Source organism: Monodon monoceros, unplaced genomic scaffold, assembly GCF_005190385.1.
Source record: "Monodon monoceros isolate NGI ecotype Baffin Bay Population unplaced genomic scaffold, NGI_Narwhal_1 Super_Scaffold_3, whole genome shotgun sequence".
NCBI classification, from domain to species: Eukaryota; Metazoa; Chordata; class Mammalia; order Artiodactyla; family Monodontidae; genus Monodon; species Monodon monoceros.
In genome coordinates, this window is record NW_021703780.1 from 55501584 (window position 1) to 55523886 (window position 22303).

The 22303-nt window shown below is 54.0% G+C and overlaps 3 protein-coding genes across 5 annotated transcripts; 1 reads left to right on the top strand and 2 right to left on the bottom strand.

The window, feature by feature from the left end:
* Nucleotides 1–10742, bottom strand: ACAA1 (acetyl-CoA acyltransferase 1). Of its 2 annotated transcripts, XM_029244177.1 has the most exons (12): nucleotides 10477–10742; nucleotides 10181–10274; nucleotides 9141–9198; nucleotides 6129–6208; nucleotides 5783–5825; nucleotides 3914–4012; nucleotides 2936–3016; nucleotides 1593–1783; nucleotides 1258–1437; nucleotides 917–972; nucleotides 665–810; nucleotides 1–356 (listed from the first exon to the last, which is right to left on the bottom strand). In XM_029244177.1, the coding sequence occupies exons 1-12, from the start codon at nucleotides 10651–10653 to the stop codon at nucleotides 281–283; spliced, it is 1281 nt and encodes a 426-aa protein (XP_029100010.1). In that variant the 5' UTR covers nucleotides 10654–10742; the 3' UTR covers nucleotides 1–280. The 2 variants fall into 2 exon arrangements, with proteins under 2 accessions (XP_029100010.1, XP_029100011.1); XM_029244178.1 differs by lacking the exon at nucleotides 3914–4012.
* A 1586-nt stretch (nucleotides 10743–12328) lies between these two features.
* On the top strand, nucleotides 12329–16895 carry MYD88 (MYD88 innate immune signal transduction adaptor). 2 transcript variants are annotated; one of them, XM_029244185.1, is made up of 5 exons: nucleotides 12329–12699; nucleotides 13584–13718; nucleotides 14113–14293; nucleotides 14478–14569; nucleotides 14835–16895. In XM_029244185.1, exons 1-5 carry the CDS (start codon nucleotides 12372–12374, stop codon nucleotides 14987–14989), a joined length of 891 nt encoding a protein of 296 aa, XP_029100018.1. In that variant the 5' UTR covers nucleotides 12329–12371; the 3' UTR covers nucleotides 14990–16895. The 2 variants fall into 2 exon arrangements, with proteins under 2 accessions (XP_029100018.1, XP_029100019.1); XM_029244186.1 differs by having other exon boundaries at nucleotides 14113–14274.
* A 2496-nt stretch (nucleotides 16896–19391) lies between these two features.
* LOC114907980 (putative UPF0607 protein ENSP00000382826) lies at nucleotides 19392–21648 on the bottom strand. The gene has a single exon (XM_029244179.1). The coding sequence runs from the start codon at nucleotides 21031–21033 to the stop codon at nucleotides 19978–19980; it is 1056 nt and encodes a 351-aa protein (XP_029100012.1). The 5' UTR covers nucleotides 21034–21648; the 3' UTR covers nucleotides 19392–19977.
* Nucleotides 21649–22303: the final 655 nt, after the last annotated feature.

The window sequence follows — 22303 nt, forward strand, 5'->3', positions numbered from 1 at the left end:
ATGCGTTTACCATGTTTACTGCACTCCGCATCCCCAGGCCCCTTCCCCCAGGGACCACGGTGGCCTCGCAGGCTGGGTGAGCCAGGCCAGCTTTGCCTGTCTCAGCTAGAGGGGCCCGACAGACGGCAGCCCGATACCTCCCCCGCTCCCGTACTGTCTCATCAGCGTTCACATTTGCCAGCTCAGCTGAAGTGCCTTGACTTGCCACTGCCGCCAGTGCTGGGACTCCCCAGGTGTCACGTCTGTAGCGCTACCGCCAGAGCACTGGGCTGGGCCTCTTTCAGTTTCCAGGGTATTCGAAGACGGCGGCGGCTCCCATGCCGGTCCCGATGCACATGGACACCACCCCATACGCCCTGTGGGAGCAGAATGTGCTGGTTGGGTGAAGGCACAAAGGGCAGAAGCCCAACCACCAAGCTCTCCTCGGACCAGGCTGAGCTGGGTGGACCAAGGCCTTCACGGGCACAGGACGCCAGACCTCGGGGAACGTGGTTCCCGGCCTGCCCGCCGAGGGGCGCGCACACGGTGGCCGATGCCTGCCGCAGGCCAGGGGCCCGTCTCCTCAGCTCAGAGTGTGGGGGGGGCGGGCGGGGGCGCGTACACCTCCCCCCATCAGGCGCACCAGCTGGGCCCCCCCCCCGACCCCCACGGGGACCGGCCTTACCGCCTCCCGCGGCGCTTCAGCTCGTTGAGCAGCGTGATGACCTGTCGTGCCCCAGTGCAGCCCAGCGGGTGGCCCAAGGCCACCGCACCCCCCAGAGGGTTCACCTTCTCCGGGGGCAGTTGCAGCTTCTCCACACAGTAGACGACCTGGAGGGAGGCTGAGCATCAGCTGTAGCTCCCTCCCCAGTCCCCCGCACCACCCGCCCGCTGCCTCCAACTGGGCGGCCCAGGCAACAATGCAAAACGGGCTCACCTGACTTGCGAAGGCCTCATTGATCTCAAAGATGTCCACGTCCTCCACCGTCAACCCTGCAGGCAAGCGGAAAAGACCTGAGCTGACCCAGCGGCCCCTTAGCAGGCTTCTCATACTCCCTGGGGCCCTGCGCCATCCATGGTCTGGAGGCTGGGCTGCCCGGTGTGTCTGCCTCTGTTCCAGATGGGTGAGCGGGTCCCAGCTGTGGGGTCAGGAAGGGGTCGGGGTGCCCCCACCTTCACTCTGCGGCACCCACAGGCCCACCCCGGGCACCCGCCTCTGGCAACAGCACGAGAGGCAGGGGCTGGATCCAAACCTAGGGTGTGAAGGAGCCATCTTACCTGCTTTTTGCAAAGCCACAGGGATGGCATAGGCAGGTCCAATGCCCATGATGTCAGGCGGGACCCCAACCACTGCATAGGACCTCAGGACCCCAAGGATGGGAAGGCCCAACTCTTCTGCCTTGGACCTCCTGGCCAGCAGGATGGCAGCTGCCCCATCACTCACCTGGCTAGAGTTTCCTAGAGGCAAACCACAGGGTTAAGGAGGCCTCGGGGCAGCTCCGAGGAGGTCCAGACCTTCCATATCCACCCTGCCCGGTGGCTCCAGGCTCCCAGAGGAGAACACCTGGCACGGAAGCAGCCCCCTCCTCACCCCACCCCCAGCCCAGTCTCACCAGCTGTGGTAGAGCCCCCCTTCTTGAAGGCAGGCTTCAGTTTGGCCAGGCCCTCCAGGGTGGTGTCGGGGCGGATGCCCTCATCGTGGGCCACGGTGACACTTCTCTCAGTGCCCTTGTCATCACGGACCGTGGTGGTCACAGGCACAATCTCGGCTTGGAAACAGCCCTTGCTCTGGGCTCTGGCTGCCCTGCCAGCACCGTGGACAGCCAGGCTCAGGTTTCCATGGGGTTACCTTCCTTCCTGGGGTCCCTCCCTGAGGCTTCCGCCTCCTGCCCTGCCCTGCCCTCTGGGACAGACATGCAAGCTCAGGCTGCTACATGCGGGGTCACACTCACCTCGGGGGGAGTGCAGAGGGTCCCCTACTACCCCACCTGCCCTGGGACTGGGAAGCCCAGGGCTTTACCGGGATTTCTTGGCCATCAGCCTTAGATCTTCAGATCCTGGCTTATCCCAACCTCAAAGGGGAGGGGGAAGTTGTTTGGAAGTGGCGTCTCCCCTTGGGAGACCTTCACCCAAGAGGGACTAAGCCAAACTGAGGCTGGAGCCCCAGGAATATTTGTGCTGGGTTCTGCCAGCTTTTCTGTTCCCTCCCGTCGCTCAATTCCATCCATTCCCCATGTTTCCACGTGATTAAAATGACATATACTACCCTGAATATATCTATGCAAAATTTGCATGAGTGACACGATTAACACAAACTTGTTAGTGAGATAAAATTTTTTAAATGTCAAAATAAAATAAAATGCCATATACCAAACTACTGGATGAGTCTTTGTATTTAAACAGTGTAAAAGCACAGGGCATTTTAGGGTGATCCTTGCAATCATATGTAAAATGTAAGGGCCCACAGGCATTCCCATGGGGAGGAAGCCACGGCTTTCACCAGATTCTCAAATGGTTACTTGCACCCAAGTGGCTAAGAACCACTGCCTCAGTGTCCCCAGCCCCTGCCTCAGGATGCTACCCCAGACTCAAGGATGCCAGGGTCCCCGGCAGCACTGGCTCCACCCTCCAGACTATCCAGAGAAGCCTGTGGTTACCATGTCTAATCACCAAACCACAGCCAACTAGAGAAGAGCCCTGGCCCTCCTTACACTCTCAATAAATGGACGGGGAAACCGAGGCCAAGCTAGGGAAAGACACTCAGGGTAAACAGACTGTAATGGGACACAGTGCTAACTGCACAGTGGCCCCCCGCCCTCACCCACCTCCCCCTTCTGGGAGGTAGAGGCTTGGAAACCAGTGGTAGCCTAAGGGCAGCTCCACCTGAGATCACTTAGGACAGCCTCCAAACCTCACTCTCCAGCCCTTTAAACATCTCACCCCAAATAGCACTCACTTTTGCTGGGAAGCCAGTGCAAAGGTATCCTGCTTCTCCCGCGAAATGCCAAACCGCTCGGCTACGTTCTCTGAGGTTATCCTAGAACACAGACAACGAACAGTGAGCGTGGAGCCAGGCAGCCTGGGGACGGGCCCCAGGGCTGCAGGCAGGAGAACCGGAGGGCCTGTCTGTGCTACAGTGACAGTAGTGATGACTCAGGGCGGAGCACAGGCAGGGAGTCAGCGACGCTGGCCAGACTCTAAGACGCCTGTTCACCAGAGACCAGCACACAGGAAGGCGTGGGTAGGGCACTAACTGGCTTGGCCAGCTTCTCTTGTGCCTCAATGAAAAGTGCTTTACCGTGGGAGAGGAGTCCCGCTCTGGGAAGGCCACACGCAGCTTTCTGCTCCCCGTAGCTGGAGCCTCCCCTCATCCTGGGAGCCCAGAGCCACAGAGGGGCCTTTGGCCGGGGCTTCTGGCTTTACAGGCTTCCCTCGGAGATGGTCCCTGGATGTGGAGGCAGCTGCACATCCCCTCACACGTCCAGCGGAGCCACGACTCCCTGCCCACGGACCCCGGGGGTGGCTCTGGATGCAGAGCTTAGCTGCTCTGCGAATGCAGCACCTTTGATGCTGCACTGACAGGGCCCAAGGGCCCTCGCCAGCATGGCCGGTGAGCAAAAGCCTCCCGCCTCTTCAACTTTCTAGGCCTCCAAGGCTTTAGGGTGCAGCTGCCATCATGCCTTGTGTGACTGAGCCCCTCAGGGTGGGAGTGACAGGCTGGGCCATGCTTGTAAACCCAGAGGCACAGAGCGGACTGGGGGCCTCAGGACACGGAAGTCAGGGCCAGCACTAAGTCCCATGCCCAGAGTCCCTGCAGAGCAGACCAGGGCCGAAGGCGGGAGGCCACAAGATAATCCAAGTTCCTGCACCCCTGCTCCAGGCCAGGCAGGGAGCTGAGCGGGGACAGGCACACGGAGCCACGGTGGGCGCTCACCCCATAGGAATCAGGCAATCTCTGGCCTTCTCCTTCTCCACCAAGCGAGAGGTAACATTTCCAGGGTTCGCTCTGTCTGCCAGGGACATGGACTCCACCCTGAAGAGGAGGTGATCATCAGCGGGACTCCCCATGGAGAGCTCTGCGTCTGGCAAGTGCTGGGAAGTGGCCAGGGAGCTCAAGGCAGAGCACTGGCCGGCAGCACAGAGCTGGGGGTGCAGGGCTGCTGAGCCCCAGCCGCACCCTCGCCCCCACCGCTGCACAATCCACATGCCTGGGCAGGGCCTCGCTTCCCAGCACAATTGGTCCTGCAGCCAGTCCCAAGGAAAGCAGCCTAGTGTTGGCCACCCTGGGAGAAACTCGTCTAACAAGCCCGGGCCCTGCCCTCAGGGGCCACAAATTCAGCGGAGAGAAGAGACAAATGTTTTAAAAGCTGCACATCAAAGAGCAAGCCGACCTGCATAGACCAGGAGGTGCTAGGAGCCCAGGGAAAGACGAGCGATCTCAGTTTAGTGTGGTCGAAAGGGCTTCCAGGAGGTGGCAGGATACAAGGCCTCAAAGGATGATAACACATAACCTTGACTGCACGCTTTTCATGTGCCCAGCGCTACTGTAAAAATCTTTTCTGGGAATTCCCTGGCCGTCCAGCGGTTAAGACCGCGCTTCCACCACAGCGGGCACAAGTTCGATCCCTGGTCAGGGAACTAAGATCCCGCACGCCCTGCAGTGTGGCCACCCTGCCCCCCCCCAAAAAAAAAAAAAAAAAAAAAGTCTTTTCAGGTATAAGAGCACTTTGAACAGTGTCAGCCTCAGAGAAGCTGAGTTAACTTGTCCACGGTCACTGAGCCAGGATCCAAATTTAGGTAGTCTGGCTTCAGAGCCCACTGCCGCCTAGGATATCCTGGGCTGCTCATCACGATCACAGTCTACGGGGAACAGTCAGCCTGTGACATGAGGGAACGTCCTGGCCCCAAATCCTTAATACCCTAGTAACACAGTCTTTAATTTGCTTGGGGACTCACATACCCTCTAAGAAACACACGAAGGCTCCAACCTTCTCCTCAGGTCACCCACACCCCCGTCCCTCCCCTCCAGTAAGATAGAAACCAGAGGGCAGCCTGGGCAGTGGCCTTTGCCCGGCCAAAGTCCCTGCAGTTTGGTCTTTGGGTTTATCTACAACTGCAGACACAGGGCAGTACAGCAAGTGCCAACTGGCACAGCTCTGAGACGGCCCAGCAGGGCTCCAATCGAGAAATGCTATGGAGAGGAACTGAGAGGCAGAGGGCGCACATCAGGATCCTGGGGCTGCTGGCCTCCCCGAGGCTGCCAGCACCCGATGCCCACCCCAGCCTTCCCCTCCCTGGGCTCCACACGCTGCAGCTAAAGACGGAGTCACAGCTGACGGGGACAAAACCACCACAGATCTGACCGTGTCCCTCAGAACCCAGGAGGCAGCTGGAAGTTTCCACCTTGGTCAGGGTGGGGGAGAGCCAGCCTGTGAAATGAACAAACTGGTTCTACAGCAGGCAGCTGTCCCTGGCTCTAGGGAAGCGAAACTGCTCTTTCTCTCAGCAGCCATCATGAATCAACAAGGGCCACAGACAGAAACCCAGTGCTGTATTTCCTCACAATGCTTGCCCACGTTTCCAGCCCGACAGATTTCAAAGAAAGAAAGCTCTTCAAAGCCCACTTCCTCTGGTGCTGAGAGATGTGAGCGGTTCCCAAGCAGCCAGAGCTGGGGACCACTTCTAAGTGCCTGCAAGGGCCAGGGGAGAATTCTAAAATCATGGCCTCTGGGAACTCAGGAGGTGAACATTAGTTTCACTGTTACAAGTCAGTTAATAAGCTCCAGCAGGAAAAAATTCTTACCCACAAGCCATGCCAATGTCATAAGACCCATTTCTGATGCCACCTGCAACAAAAGCATTTCATAAACATCCTTCCCCAGAGTCCATCTGTCCTGGGAACAGGGGAGCCTCTTCCCCACCTGGTCTCTAAGTGGGACTCAGCCCCAGCCTCAGAGACAGAAGACCCAGGAGTGTCCAGAAAAGCCTGGGGGTGCAGTGAGGGGCTCTCCTCCAGGCTTTCTGTGGTTACGGTCCTGTCAGAAATCCTTACTGCTTGCCCAGCAGACAGTGACTCTGACGACCCAAAGCCGAGCAGCCAGGACCAAGGCCAGGCCGCGGCACTGGGTGCCCACCCAGTCAGAACTTACCAGCTATGCTGGCCACCGCCTGGAGCCCTGACGAACACTGTCTATTGACAGCTGACAAAGGCACGGTCTCTGGGATGTCACTGAAACAGAAAGTGAGAACAGAGTCAGCCCCCTCTCCCCTGCCAGGCTCTCAGGGAAAGCAGGCCTGTGCTCCTGGCCAACATGACTGCCCCTTCAGGGGACAGAAAGCCCAGGGGAACAAACCCAGCAGCCCTGCCCCTACTCCAGGCCTGACCTACACTGGGCAAACCCCATCTCTGCAGGTGCTTGCTCCCCAGTGCCCCACAATCACATGCCCTTCCACCCTGTGATTCTCCTCATCCAAGGCCAAGCACAGCCCAAACGCAAGAGAAGGCTGGTTGGGCCACAGGGGTCCTTCTTTCTCTTCCTTTGAAGAATCAAAAATTAAAACTGTATATCCCTGTTTCCCATGAAGAATAGAGAAGAGGGCCTGTGGCCGAGACAGAGAACCAGTGCAAAATAAATGTCTGAAGTACGACAGATGGCCAACAGGCACGTGAAAAGATGTTCAATGTTGCTAATTCTTAGAGAAATGCAAGTCAAAACTACAATGAGGTATCGCCTCACACCAGTCAGAATGGCCATCATCAAAAAGTCTACAAATAATAAATGCTGGAGAGGGTGTGGAGAAAAGGGAACCTTCCTACACTGTTGGGGGAATGTAAATTGATACAGCCACTACGGAGAACCATATGCAGGTTCCTTAAAAAACTAAAAATAGTGTTGCCTTATGATCCAGCAGTCCCACTCCTGGGCATAAATCCAGAGAAAACCATAACCCCAACGATCGCTGCAGCACTATTTACAATAGCCAAGACATGGAAGCAACCTGAATGTCCATCAAAAGAGGAATGGATGAAGAAGATGTGGTGCATATATACAACGGAATATTACTCAGCCATAAAAAGAACGAAATAATGCCATTTGCAGAAACATGGATGGACTTACAGATTGTCATACTGAGCAAAGTAAGTCAGACAGGGAAACACAAATACCATATGATATCACTTATATGTGGAATCTAAAATATGACACACATGAACTTATCTACGAAACAGAAATGGACTCACAGACAGAGAATAGACTTGTTTTTGCCAAGGGGGTTGGGTAGGGGAGAGATGAAGTGGGAGTTTGGGATTAGAAGATGCAAACTATTATATATAGAATGGATAAACAACAAGGTCCTACTGTATAGCTCAGGGAACTATATTCATTATCCTGTGATAATCCATAATGGAAAATATATATTAAAAAACAATGTATATATATGTATAACTCAATCACTTTGCTGTACAGTAGAAATTAACACATTATAAATCAACTATACCTCAGTTAAAAAAAAAAAAAAAGAAATGTCTCAAGTATGAGGCTAGAAACCATCCCCACTCCTCAGCCTTACTAGTAACCATATGGCCTTTATGTTCCCATTGTCTCTGGAAAGGCTGTTCCCTGCTGGACAAAAATCCCTGACGGGTACTAGGTATTCTAACATCCCTTCTTCTGACGGGTTCCCCCAGGTTCTCACACTGGTTCCAGCCCTGGAAGCTGGTGAGGCTGCCTCTGCCAGTGTAACCTGTGCTGGCCAAGGGTACAAAGCCCTGGGGAAATCCCCAGACCCATGGACTCAGAACCTCAGGGGTGAAAGCACTCTGTTGATTCTGCTGATTCTGGCGTGCAGCCAGCGTCAGGAACCTCTGGGCTACTGCCCAGGCCAGGCTCTGCTGAGACCCTCTTGGGTGGATAGTCTCCTAGGTCCCTGTAGCCTGTTTAACCCTTCCCAGGTCCCCTAACTCCCTACTACCTACTTACTACCCCTTCACCCAATCCACCAAGTGTTCATTAAACACCTACTTGGTATGAGGCACCACTGGAGGGACGCTGACATGCTTATAATACAGAGCCCTAGAGGATGCCCAACCACACACAGAAAGTGAATTAACTAGCAGAGACTACAATAACAGAGCAAGGTGGCAAATCACATCACAAGGGAGCACGTGGCTAGCGACTGGAAAAGAATGGGCCCTCGTTTTAAGCTTGGGAACTCAGAGAAGTCTGGTCAAAATGGTGAAACTGTGTTTGAACAGAATTTAACTAGGGCAGAGAGGGGAGGTAGGGACAGTACTGCAAGGGGACAGAAAGACCAGCTTAGGGAAGGCAGTGGGCAGACAGGCTGGTTGAAAGAGGAAGCAGCAGGTAGATTAGGCTGGAAGTCAAATCTGGAGCCAAATCGCTGGAATCTTTGAAATCCAGGCTAAGCAGTCTGAACCTCTCCTAGTCTCCACAGGTTTTGTCAGTTTTCCTGTTCCTTCACTAGTTCACGTTCCTGTTGTTTCTTCTCCACGAAGCTGGGAGTACACAGCGCAGTGGCTCTTAAATCGACATGTGAAAATAATTTAAACCTCCTCCCTGTCTTAGGACAACAAGTGGTAAAGGGCAATTCACCAGGGCCCCTTCTGGGCTACCCTTCACCCCAAGATTCTGTGCTGTCCCCAAGCCTCTGCTGATGGGCTAGCATTGAAAAAGCTCAAAATCAGGGCTTCCCTGGTGGCGCAGTGGTTGAGAGTCCGCCTGCCAATGCAGGGGACACGGGTTCGTGCCCCGGTCTGGGAGGGTCCCACATGCTGCGGAGCAAAAAAAAAAAAAAAAAAAGCTCAAAATCACTCTTCAGTGTGCCAACCTGCTTATTTACTTGACAAGAGGACAGAGTTCACAAGCAACAAGCTGATTTTGGCTTAAGAAAAATCAGGCCACAAGGAACTTTTTGCTCCAGTCCCAAAGGCCGTCTGTCCTGGCTCAGCGCTGGGAAACACACCCTCCCTTCAAAGTAGGGGAAAGGCAGCATGCAGAAAAGCAGGGTGCTGAGGACCCTGGCTGTGTCCAGGTCTGGTGTCCAATCCTGATCTTCTCCCCACAACAGGCTGGGTTCTCTGGGACCTGAGCCCAAGCAAGAGCGTGAATAGCCAACCCAGGGCAAGAACTGGAAAAGTTTACCTCAGAAACTGGGCAATTCGGGCCATTAATGCTCCGGCCCCAGGCTGAAGCACATTTCCTGTGGACAACAAACCTTTATTCAGTGCCAGGCACTAAGGTACAGCTGTGATTACCAAGAGGGGGGCATTCCAGATCTTCCTTCAGAAACAGTGGAATTTCAAGGTCTGGAGCAGGGGCAGCCAGCTATACAGCAGCTTGTCCTGGCCATACACTAGATCCAGTCCCTGAGAGGCCCAAGCTCCCTTGCATGCAACCTGCTTTTCCAAATCAGCACACACTGGGGAGGTCGCCTGCCTTTAAAAGGTAACATGGAAAGAAGAATGCAGTGCAAAACTTTAAGTCTTTAGAAGTAGTTCTGTCAGTTAGGAAAGTGTTTTTGAAATGCACACCTTCCCCTAAGTGTCCTCCACCAAGCCCTGCTGGCACTCCAGGGGTGGAACAGTGATCCCCCATCTAGGGCTGACACTTATGTGACGTGACTCTTAGCATATAATGTTATGTTTCCAGGCTAGAGGAGCAGAGTTGGGGAAAAAGGGTTGGACTGAAGGTCAAGAGGTCCTGGATTCAGGTCCAAGCTCTGCTGCAAATTCCCCAGGCCTCAGTTTCTCCATCTGCCTCAGTTTCTCCATCTGTAAGTGCGGGGCTGGACTAGATGGGTTTTGATGCTCCAAACTCCCTCTGTTCTACCCTGGCATAGATAGTACGTCAGGATGGGTAGAGAACCCTAGCCTCCAGTCTCTTAGGGTGTTCTCAAACTCCTGAGCCAAGACCCTGGCGTTGAAATGTCTGTCACTTGAGATCCCTGCTTTCTATCACACTTAATATGCAGAATGTGCTTGGAGCGGGCACCGAAAATGCCTGGAGGCGGGGGGGGGGGGGGGGTGGAGTCTATAGCCCGAAAGGGACGATTACAGTCAGCTGCGTGTAGTCCATCGACATTCCCCTCAGGGAAAACACCTGGAAAGTGCCTGGTGTTTGAGGAGGGCTTCGGCGTAATGGGAAGGCGAGAACCGAGCGCAGGGCCCGGGTAGTGCACTCACCCACGCAGATATCTCCCAGCTGGGCCGGGCTCAGCTTGACGTCCTGGAGAACCGCGGTCATGACGGCGGAAAGAAGCTCGTCGGGGGTGGTGTCCTGCAGCGGGAAGCGCGCGGCTGGCGGCGATGCTCGAGGTTCCCAAAATCCCAGCTCCCCCAGCCCCACCCCAGAGAGACAGAGCGGTCCAACTCGGGCGCGGAGCCACCACCGACGCCGAGGGTTACCGAACAGAGGAGCCAGACGCCAGCCCGCCCCGGGCCGCCATCTCACAACCGGCGCCCGAGCCCAGGGGCCTCACCTTGAAGCCGCCGCGTCCCGACCGGCCAATGGCCGTGCGCCGCCCGTGCACCACCACTACATCCTCCGCCGACTTCCGCGGAGCGCCGCTCCAACACGGCGCGGCCCGCGGCGCCGGCTCCGGGCCCGAAGCGGGCTGGCGGTTCAGGTGACCCAGCACCACCTGCAGCCTCCGCATGGCGTAGCTCGGCAGGGTAAAGCCCCTACCAGCCAGCAGCAGAGAGCAGCAACCAACAAACCAACGCCCGCGCAGGCGCTGAACCGTACCTCTGACCACCCTCTTCCTCTATCCTAAGCCCCGCCCACAACCCTGCGGGTCTGACTGGCCCTTCCCTCTAAGGTCCCGCCCACCTCCCCGCCTCAGACAACCAGAAGGCGAGTCTGCCTGAGGTCCCCCCCTAGCCGCAAACGGAACCTCCTAAAGTTGAACCCAAGAAGGTCTTTCCACTCAAAGCCCCGCCTACAGTAGCCTCAGGCGGCTGCCAACCAGGAGGTGGGTTTTTCTGAAACCCCGCCTAGAAATACAGACAGGAAACCTTTCTACTTGCAGCCCCGCCTACTGCCAAACCCGAGGCGGGTCTCCAAGAGCCCCGTTGGTATCTTGAAGCAAGTTTCACCATTGCCAGGGGTCCGTTTCCCTACAACTCTGCCCTCTGCCCGCCACCAAACAGAAGGCAGGTTCGTCAGGAGTGCCGCCTACAGCTTCTTGCCGGGAAAGAGGGGCCAGCGACTATAATTCCTCTTCCCCTTGCCTATCCTTCTCTGCTGTCTCCCCCAAGCTGGGGGACCTAAATAATTCCGAGATGCCCCAGAGCCTACCCCGACGCGCTTGGGCTCTCCTAGGAAGTCTTTCGAGAAGACTGAGGGAATTTGGGATTCTGGGGTGGCAGTAGAACGGATTGTACAAATGTGCCGGAGATGTGACAAGCCCCCTATCTGGAGAAAAAGTATCATACTTTTTTTTTTTTCAAACCAATTTTACAGTCACTTGGGATGATTTGATTAGTGCCCACCTCCCCGGCTAGGCTGGGGTTTCCACCAAGTCAGAGAAGGACTCTGTATCCAGGATGCCTGCAACATACTTGACACTTAATAGGTGATCAATAAATACCTACTGAATGAATGAATGAACCAAAGCTCCCCAGGTCAGGACGATGTCCCCTGCCCCCTAAAAAGCAAGGCCGGGTGCCCGCTTGACTCCCAATGGCAATGTTTTCCCTAGACCCCAGAGGGTAGTACTGGGTTTCTCTCAGACAGGAAGGCCAGGGTGTCCTGTTACCCTCAAACACGGAGGGTGGGGTCGTGCCCCCCACTTTTCAAGGGCAGGGCCGTGGCATGCCTCTGGCTCCAGAAGGCAATATGCCCTTTTCCACCTCCAACTCTGGGTGTACAGCCAGGGATTCCCCATACTCCTAAGGGCAGGATTGTGTGCTCTACCAGAATTAGGGTGGGGGTGTGTGTGGAGGGAGGCAGAGCCGATGCCTGCTGCCCCCTTGCCCCTTCCCCGCCATCCTCGAGGGCAGGACCGTATGAACCCCTCAGATCCCTAATGGAAAGGATGTAAGTCCACCAGATGCCAAAGAGCAAGTCACCTCTTTCCTATAACCCCGGAAGGAAGGTCATCGTCCCACTGCCGCACCAGACCCTCCTGGACAGATAGGTGGAGCTCCGTAGACCTTAAAAGGTAGGTCCCCGGTCCCCACACCCCCAGTCCCCTGACATCCCGAGGGCAAGGGTGGGGCGCCCCCCACTTCCGCACATCTACTGGGGCTCCAGATTGTAGGGCGGGGCGTCGCTTCGAAAGAGAAACCGGCGGGGCGGGGCCGGGTGGGCGGGGTGGCGGTAGGGCAAGGAGGAAGCACAGACCCACGACGCGCCTCTGCATGACGGCCCGCCATGGCTGAAGGAGGTCCGGACGCGGGCTCCGCGCCCCCCACCCCTTCCATGTCCTCCCTGCCCCTGGCAGCGCTCAACGTGCGAGTGCGGCGCCGCCTGTCGCTCTTCCTAAACTTGCGGGCGCATGTGGCGGCCGACTGGACCGCGCTGGCGGAGGAGATGGGCTTCGAGTACTTGGAGATCCGGCGGCTGGAGACGCATGCCGACCCCACGGGCAGCCTGCTGGACGACTGGCAGGGACGACCCGGCGCTTCGGTGGGCCGCCTGCTCGAGCTCCTCGGCAAGCTGGGCCGCGACGACTTGCTGATGGAACTGGGACCCAGCATCGGTGAGGACGCCCCCTTCCGGGCCTCATATCCGAGGTGGGGGTGGGGATGAAGGGGCTGACCATAAAGGGCCTCAGCATCCGTCCCACCTTTCCTGTCTTGGAGGCGGGGAGAGCGGGGGGGGGAGGGAGTAGTTTTGGGGTGGCAAGGGGGACACTGGAGGCAGCCTGCAGGGGGGGAACCGTGCAAGACCAGTTCCCTCTTTCCATACGTGGGGTGATAGAGACTAGAAAAAGAAGGCGAAGGCCGGAAAAGGCACAAGGAAACAGCTTAGACAAAGGCTTTCACATAGGACAGGAGTCAGAATAGGGGTCCTCTGTGGGGGGCTTGGAACTGCTTCAAGTATGTAGAGCAACAGGCAGGTAAGGGACTGAAAGCTGACAGTCTTTGGAAACTTCAGGTCCCTGGAAAATGCACCCCTTCCTGCCACTTGCTGACCCATACCTGCACAGGCATGGGGACAGTGGCCCACTTGGTTGGGGCTGCTGCCCTCGCTGCACATAATCACCAGGTCTCCTGAGCTCTTCTTACATGCCCTGCTCACATCAGCCGTGGATCCTAAAAGAAGCATACCTTGGATTCTATTCTCGGGAGCCCGGAGCGGGGGGTGGGGGGTGGGGGAGTGGAGGGCAATGGGATAGAGACACAAGCCTGACCTTGATGGCTTCCCTCATGGCCAGAACACCACTGACGTCCCTTTAGGATGACCAGAGCCAGGTGGAAGCTCATCTTTTCAGAGCTGTTGAACTGTGGATGGCACCTCTGGGCTAGAGAAGCCCTGGAGGACAACACAGCCAGGGAGGTGGGACAGGGGCTGGATCCTGACCGTGGGTAGAGGCGTGGGGTACCTGCGGGGAGCTGGCCACACCTTGTCTCTTCCCCACAGAGGAGGATTGCCAAAAGTATATTCTGAAGCAGCAGCAGGAGGCGTCTGAGAAGCCTTTACAGGTGGACTCTGTAGACAGCAGCATTCCTCGGACGAGAGATCCGGCGGGCATCACCATTTGCGATGACCCCCTGGGTAAGGGCCCAGTACTGCCCCCCTGGGCCATAGGACATTGTGGTGTTAAAAGCATGGATGTTGAAAGCAGATGGACTGTGGCACCTTGGGCAAGTCACTTAATCTCTCTGAGCTTCAGTTTCCTAAGAAATGGGAATAATAAAGTCCTACCTCTGGTTTTGGTATGAGATTTTCAGGAAATGATGTGTCTATCTCATGGTCAACCTAGGGTTTGGCCTGGGGTGGTAAGAAGGTGCTCATCTTTCCGCTCCTGGGAAAGGCACTTTCTCTGAGTAGTGTCATCAGGATTGTGTAGGGTCCAAGATCACGGTCGCTTAGGCTGGGGGCACCTGGCTGGGCTCCTCCCCAGCCTTCCTGTAGGGCTCTGACCATCACCCTTGTGCTCTGCACCCAGGGCAAATGCCTGAGTGTTTTGACGCCTTCATCTGCTACTGCCCCAGCGATATCCAGTTTGTACAGGAGATGATCCGGGAGCTGGAACAGACAAACCATCGGCTGAAGTTGTGTGTGTCTGACCGCGACGTCCTGCCTGGCACCTGCATCTGGTCCATTGCCAGTGAACTCATTGAAAAGAGGTTGGCTAGGTGGCCAGGGGGCAAGTGGGTGGCTGTACAAAGCCCTGCCAGGGATCCCAATGCTGGGATCCTCCCAGTTGGACCCTGTCTAGCCTGGGCACAGTGGGCTCCTCCCAAGGCTGTCCCCTGGGGGTATGCTGAACTAGGTCACCACGGTGCCTATAGCCTGCCCACTCTCCCTTAGGTGCCGTCGGATGGTGGTGGTCGTCTCTGATGATTACTTGCAAAGCAAGGAATGTGACTTCCAGACTAAGTTTGCACTCAGCCTCTCTCCAGGTAAGCTCAGCCCTGCCTTTGCCACAGAGAAGTGGGCGGGGCCTCAAGATGCCAGCCTTCCCTCACCAAGGGCCACAGGTAGAGCATCAAGGAACTTGGGCAGGTCTCTACACATAAATGTGCATGCACATGAGTGCCCTTTGTGTGGGTGAATATGTACCAGGGGTGCTTAGTTGGGAGAGGGATGTTGTTAACCCCTGGACTGAGGATTGGTCCCACCCCACTGTGAGAGCCTGGTGCCAGCTCTGTACCCTTTGGCTTGCAGGTGCCCATCAGAAGCGACTGATCCCCATCAAGTACAAGTCAATGAAGAAAGAGTTCCCCAGCATCCTGCGGTTCATCACTATCTGTGACTACACCAACCCCTGCACCAAGTCCTGGTTCTGGACTCGCCTCGCCAAGGCCCTGTCCCTGCCCTGAACTGCCCTGAGTCCCTGGGTGTGTGTGCATCTATCTGCCTGTACATGTACTTCTACCCCTGCCTCCACCTGCAGTTGTACGGGGAATCTGTGCTCCACTGGCCTCTTGATTCCTGGACATGCCAACTCCACAGACACAGCTGCAGCCATTGTACATATCTGGACATCACATCTCATGTCCTGCATAGAATATGTGGCTGCAAGTGGCACGCCCACTTGCTGTTATCAGCCAGGACAGTAAAAACCAGAGCCAGCTGGGACTAAGAGGAAGACCAGAAGAGCCAGCTCTGACCCATCCACACATCTTAGGCCTCAGTTTCTCCACCTGAGAACTAAGTAGGGTGAGGAGAACAGGCAGTAGCTGTGTTCGAATGATTGTGGGAAACGGTGAAGCACTGTTCTGAGTCTCCTGAGGACAGGAGACAAATCTTGGCTGAGAGAGAGCTAGCTGCCTGGGCAACGTGCTGGCCACTGCTGGGACCGTGGCACTGCTGGGGCAGCTGCTTCCACAATGGTGCCTACGGATGCTTTGGGGCCCTGTTGCCCCACCTCACATCCCACTTCCTCCTGCCCCGGGGACAAATGGGGAAGCAGCCTGGCCTAGCATAGGGAGGTCCTACATTGAGCCTGATTCCCCAAGGGTCCACCTCTCATCTGCCTCTTTGACTCCTCCCAGCCCTGTGATAAGTCCCCAAGAGACTGGCCTGAGCGTCTGGGGCTGCTTTTCACTTCCACCTATTGAGTGCCTGTGGTCCTGCTCTCAGCTCTGCCCTGCATGAGATGGGATCCCGTCTTCTGGCATCTCCATCAAGTTTGGGTTCTGGAGCTAGGTCACCATGGTGGTGTGAGCAGGAAGCCTTCCTCCCTGGGCCACCCACAGAGAACTTTCCCACCAATCTTCTGTACTTACTTGCCTTACAAAGTTGTTTGCTGGGACTAGTTTACAAACAGTGACCACACAAGAGCCTCTTGCCCCAAAGCTTGTAGGCACATGGACACATACAAGCTCACACACAGAGACACACATATACATGCACGGGCACCCTCATGCACACACATACAGGCATCTTCATGCACACATTTCCCTGGATACAGCTGCCAGGAACAGCTGGGTGGGACAGTCCCACCACAGAGGGGGCCTAACCCTGGAGTAAGATGGGACAATCTTGTATTCTTTTTGTTTCCCTCTTCATTGGAACCAGACTCTGGAAAGGACTCATTATGCCAGCATTTACGCCTTCAGTGAAGCACAGAGCGAGGAAAGAGCTGCTTGAACTCACAGAGCAAGTTAGCTGTGACAGCTGTTTTTCCCTCCTTGGGGGATTTGTACGTTGGTTTCCCTTAAGCTCTCCTTCAAGGAGAAAATGTCATGGTCTCAGGTCTCTGTGCCAGGATAGGACCCAGGACCCTAAATCTAATAGCAAATGTATGCCTTCTTTGCTCCACTTCCAGCAAGGGCTGGGGCAAACCAAGTACCTTCCCTCAGGGTCTCAAGAGGGACTGGAGGCCCCTCTCTGCATGATCTTGATGAAGCACTTAGCTACTAGGTACCTATCCCCACTTTGATACTGGGAAGTATTTTAAAACTCTTTCAAGGAAGTATCTTTCAGGGACTTCCCTGGCAGTCAGTGGTTGAGACTTCGCCTTCCAGTGCGGGGGGGTGTGGGTTCGATCCCTGGTCGGGGAGCTAAGATCCCACGTGCCTCAGGGCCAAAAAACCAAAACATGAAACAGAAGCAATATTGTAACAAACTCAATAAAGACCAAAAAAAAACCTAAAAAAAAAAGTATCTTTCACACCTGTTTGTATTCATTGTGAGAATTTCAAGGAGAGCTAAGAAATGCCTCAGTCTGTAATTTCCTCTTCTGTATCCTAGGTTTATAATAAAGAGTTCTCTACTTTGGGAGTAGCAGGTTTCATTTGTGTCTGGAAGGAGTTTGGAAGCAGTAACTTGGGATAACGCTCTCCTGGGTACATGAAACTGGGCCCTGGGGTAGGTTCCAGTGGGTTTGCCAGGAGCTTCCTTAAGGCTGGTCCTCCTCCTCACAGGGTCCAAACCTCACCAGGGCTGCAGGCAGAACTGTAAACAGCAGCTCAGCTACCGACGCTGGGGACTCTGCTTGCCTCTGCCAAGCTTGGTCTTCTGGGGATTGTGCCACACTCCTGGGTCCTGGGCCGGCCAGCGGGAGGGGCTGCTCTCCTAGGCTCCAAGGAGAGTCTGGAGAGTCCCCACTCCAGATCACAGATCTCCGGAGAATGCTGTTGTTACCAGTAATGGCCATCCTTGGGCATATCTGTGTTAATCCTGAAAGGATCGATCTATTTTTAAATAGAATGCACGACTTTTTCACTGTTCACTTGAGAAAAATTAGAAAATATGAAGAAAAAAATGCCCATAATCCTAATCCAAGAGATAACTCTGGTGACCTTTTAGAGTGCCCAGATATTTTCAGCAACCACAGCTTTTCTCTCACTGGTCTCTCTGTTACCACGTCCTGGCTCCTGAGCCTCCTGGATGCTGGAGGCTTCCCAGCCTTGCCTCTGTACATTCAGGACTCCTAGAAAGTCCCCCTGAGGCCAGGCCTTCCTCTCCAGTGTCCCCTTGGGAACAAAGCCTCAGTGTGGTCCAAGCAGGGCCCCTGGGATCTGCCTTGTGCCCCCATGGCTGGGGGGACAGTCTTTGGGTCTGCTCCTGGTCATGGAGAGGGCTCTCTGGGCAACACCAGTCACGTCATAGGGAAAGCCCCTGTTCTCTCAGGTCAAGATGGTGACCTGAAAGCGCTCAGCTCAACCCCATCTAATCCTCACACCCCTCTCACCTTCCTCCAGTGCCCACCTCCCCATAGGTAAGTTCCCAGATACTGAGAAAGCTTCCTCTTCTCATTTCTGTTTTAGTCCCCTAGGAACTTTTGATAGAGAAATCCTTTTTCCTAAAGGGAAAATTCACTGATGAAATTATCCAAGGCAAAAGCAGGAAATTTTGGAGGGCAGCAGCAAAGGTAAAACACAAAATTACAAATCTACGTGACAATGGACTTGGATTCTGCCACAAGTCAAGGGCAAGGGAAAGAAACAGGGACAGGGATTTCCTCCAGATTAGACAATAAAATATACGAATATAGTGTGACTTTGCTGTATCCTGGTTCAAACACATCAATTATAAAAAGATATTTTGGGGTCATATATCCAGTAGAGGTCAATATACAAAATATGTGAGAGCAACAAAAAAATAAACAACCCAATTAAAAAATGGGCAAGGGGGACTTCCCTGGTGGTCCAGTGGCTAAGACTCCATGCTCCCAATTCAGGGGGCCCGGGTTCAATCCCTGGTCGGGGAACTAGATCCCACATGCTGCAACTAAAAAAAAAAACAGATTTCACATGCCGCAACTAAAAAAAAAAAAAAAAAGACCCCGCATGCTGCAACTAAGACCCAATGCAGCCAAATAAATAAATAAATAAATACAAAAAAAGAAAAAAAGAGCAAGGGACTTTAATAGACATCTCTCCAAAGAAGATATACAGATGACTAAAAAGTACATGAAAAGATGCTCAATATCACTAATCATTAGGGAAATGCAAATCAAAACCACAATGAGATACCATCTCATACCCATTAGGACGGCTACTACCAAAAACCCAGAAAACTGGGACTTCCTTGGCGGTCCAGTGGTTAAGGCTCTGTGCTTCCAAAGTAGGGGCACCGGTTCAATCCCTGGTTAGGGAACTAAGATCCCGCATGCCACACTGTGTGGCCAAAAAACACAAAACAAAGCAAAAAACCCAAATGGTACATTTGCTGTGGTATGGCAATTTCCCCAAAAATTAAAAATAGAAATACCATACGATCCAGCAATTCCACTTCTGTGTGGAAACCCAAAAGAACTGAAAGCAGAGTGCAAATATCTAAGAGATATTTGTACACCCATATTCATAGCAGCATTATTCACAATAGCCAAAGTGGGTAAGCAACCCAAGTATCCCTTGACAGATGAATGAATAAACAAAATGTGGTATATACATAGAATAGTATTCATCCTTAAAAGGAATGAAATTCTGACACATGCTACAATATGGATGAACATTGAGGACATTATGCTAAGTGAAATAAGCCAGTTGCAAAAAGACAAATGCTAATATAATTCCACCTACATAAGGTATCTAGAACAGCCAAATTCTTAGAGATAGAAAATAGAATGGTGGTTTCCAGGGCCTGAGCGAAGGAGAGAATGAAGAGTTGTTTAAAGAATATGAAAAAGAATATATGCATACACTCACACATAAAACTGAATCACTCCGCTATACTTGAAACTAACACAACATTGTAAATTAACTATACTTCAATTTTTTAAAAAGGCAATTTCAAATATTATTCGGAAAAAAGAGTTGTTTAATGGGTACAGAGTTTCAGTTTTGCACAATGAAGTGTTCTGGAGATGGCTGTACAAAATTGTGACCAAAAACACAAAAAACAATATACTGGCCCGCGCCGCGGAGGCCGATGAGGTCGGCGCCAACGGCCGGCGTTGCGGGTGGGCCCGCGCGACATGGAGGGGACGGCCTAGCTGGGGCTCGTGGCCCTGCGTCTTCTGGTGCGACGCCGGTCCTGCGCAGGCTGCAGGGCCGCAGCCGCCGGGCGATGGGCGCCCGAGGGGCCGGGAGGCGAGCCGTGGCCCCCAGGCGGGTGTGGGCATCGTAACTGCAGCCAGCGTCCCCGAGGCCGCGCTCGGGCCATGATGACTCGGTGAAGCTGCGCCGCGACAGCGCAGCCGACTTCTTCTGGCGCTGTGAGGACCTGTGCGCACTGCAGGATTTGGTGCCTTTGCCCGGCGTACGCGCCTCCCTGCGGAAGGGCCTGCTGGACTTCAACGCCAACCGCCTCCGCGGGGTAGACTGGACGCCGCTCCTGAGGACCCTCTGCCCCTGATCTGTATCCAGAGATTCTTCCAGCCATGGCTTGGCGAGACAGGTTCTGACAGAAATAAAGTTTACAGAAGTTGTGTTCCTGCGATAAGAAATAAAGATATGACCTTCCAGTTGTGGAAAGCTCTTAAATGCTGTGTAAGTGCGTCGGGTGCGCTAAGGAACCTGGAGCTAAATGGGCTAGTTCTGAGAGAGAGAGACTTAACTATGTTAACAAAGGTGCCTGGGTTTTTGGCAGCAGCTAAGCACGGAAGCTTAGGAGGAGGGGGCCATTCACCTCGATCCCTTGTCAGCGACAGGGGCGACCTCAGTCCCGGCAGCAGCAGAAAAAGCGGCAGGGGAATCTTCTGCTTGCAGGGCCTACTGCTGGTAGATACCAGGGAAGAGGAGCTTCTTGATGGGATGTCTGAAGATTTTTCACGCTGCAGCTCCTTCCCAGACATCAGTGAGCCTGGCGAGCTGGGCCGGTGGTCTTCACCCAGCACTTCTTTTGTTAGCCTCTCCAGCAGCAGGGAGCAGCATGCGGTTGGGGCAGAGAACACCATGGCATGGGACTCAGGCTTCCAAGGAGGCAGGACATCTCCAGGATCTCCATCTGAGCAGATGACATGGCTTTCTGAGGAGGAGCTCATTGGAGACATCTGGGCGTTCTCACTCAAGTTGTCTTCTGGGTGCTCGGGAAGGAGGTCCACTGGCTCAGGATCGCACTTGAGGCAAGTGAGGACTCCACTGGTCTCCTGGGGCCTAGATGTCAATGGTATATCCCGATTGCTACGGTGGCCCCTCTTCTGATCGTCCTCTCCTTTGGTCTCTGTGTGATCCTCCATCTTTGCCATGCCTCTTTGGGGCTCTTCTTGGACCTTCACCTCCCTCTCCTTTGGGGAAGGAAGTGGGAGGTGACTGGATGGTACCGGCTTCCTAACCTTGAGCCCTGTGTATGTATCGGCCAGCCCTTCCCCCGCAAGTGGCCCAGAGGCCAGAGCCTGCTCAGAGCTGAGTGCAGAAGCCCCCAGAGCTTGCCAGGGTGTGGCCAGCCTCCTCCGGGGACCTCCCCAGCTTCTCTGCGAGGCCTGGAGACTGAAGCACCTTCTCCAGGGCTGCTCAGCTGCCAGCATCACCATGAGCCAGGCGGCGAAGGTTTCTGAGCAGGGGATGCAGAGCCTGACCCGACTTGATGCTGCACCCCACGATGTCCCTTCCTGGCAGATAGGTTCTTTCTTCACTTCTTTTTCGAAATTTGATAAAACAACATTTAAACTTTCCACTGTTCTTCAGGGTATACAGATGGTAGTGGCTTAGCTAGGATTCGAACCAAGCCTGTGTGATTCCAGAGCTCGTGCTCTGGACTGTGGTGCCTCCTTATCATATATGCTTCATGTGTTACTTTTGTTTGTTTTCTTGTAGTCCTTATGGTATTTAGCCCTAAGTGCCATACCTGTAATGACACATACACTGCCCTGTAGGAGATCTTCTTTTGTTCAACGCATGAATTGGTCATCCACCACACTGGGTTCTGGTCTCAGAAGATACAGGTCAGGGAGCACCAGTTGTCAGCATAGCAGCATACCACACTTCTAATTGAGGCTTGCAGCCCAGATTTTCCCTTTGGTTTAATTTGAAGGATCCAGATATGTAAAGATTATATTCTAGATAAATCATGGGCTATCCTGAAAGAAATTCACTAGTAAATTATTCCAGTTTCTCTGGCCTTCCTGGAGTATATCCAGTAAGGCATCTCATTCATGTCTAGAAAGCAAATATATCATTTATTGCAACTTCATCGTGGAGCGATGTATTGGTTTAAAGTATGATCAACACAATTTGGTCATTATGAGTATGCCAGCTGGGTCCACTCTTTTTCCCGTTGCGGAGCATAGGCTCCGGACGCGCAGGCTCAGCAGCCATGGCTCATGGGCCCAGCCGCTCCGCGGCATGTGGGATCTTCCCGGACTGGGGCATGAACCCATGTCCCCTGCATCGGCAGGTGGACTCTCAACCACTGCGCCGCCAGGGAAGCCCTAGGTCCACTCTTTACTACATATATGTAACTCTAGAGATTCTTATGCCCAAAAGAGACATGCTCTTGGGTGTCTAGGGCAAGGGAAACATGTGTTGTTATTCAGGAGCGGGAAGCTTCAGCATGACAGGAAAGAATTGAAAAATCCTAGTCTACACATCACTTTACCTTGTTTGAAACTTGTTTCTTTGGCTTGCTTCACTGGAGTGTTTTTGCTCTCCTGGGGCTGACACTGTGTGTTATGTATCACGCATGTGACATGTAGAAGTTTCAGAACCCAGAGTCATATAGATCAGTCAAAAATTTATATATTTTAGTTTAACATCTATTTTCGGTGTGGTGGGGATGGTGGTGTGCTGAATTGGGTGATTGGG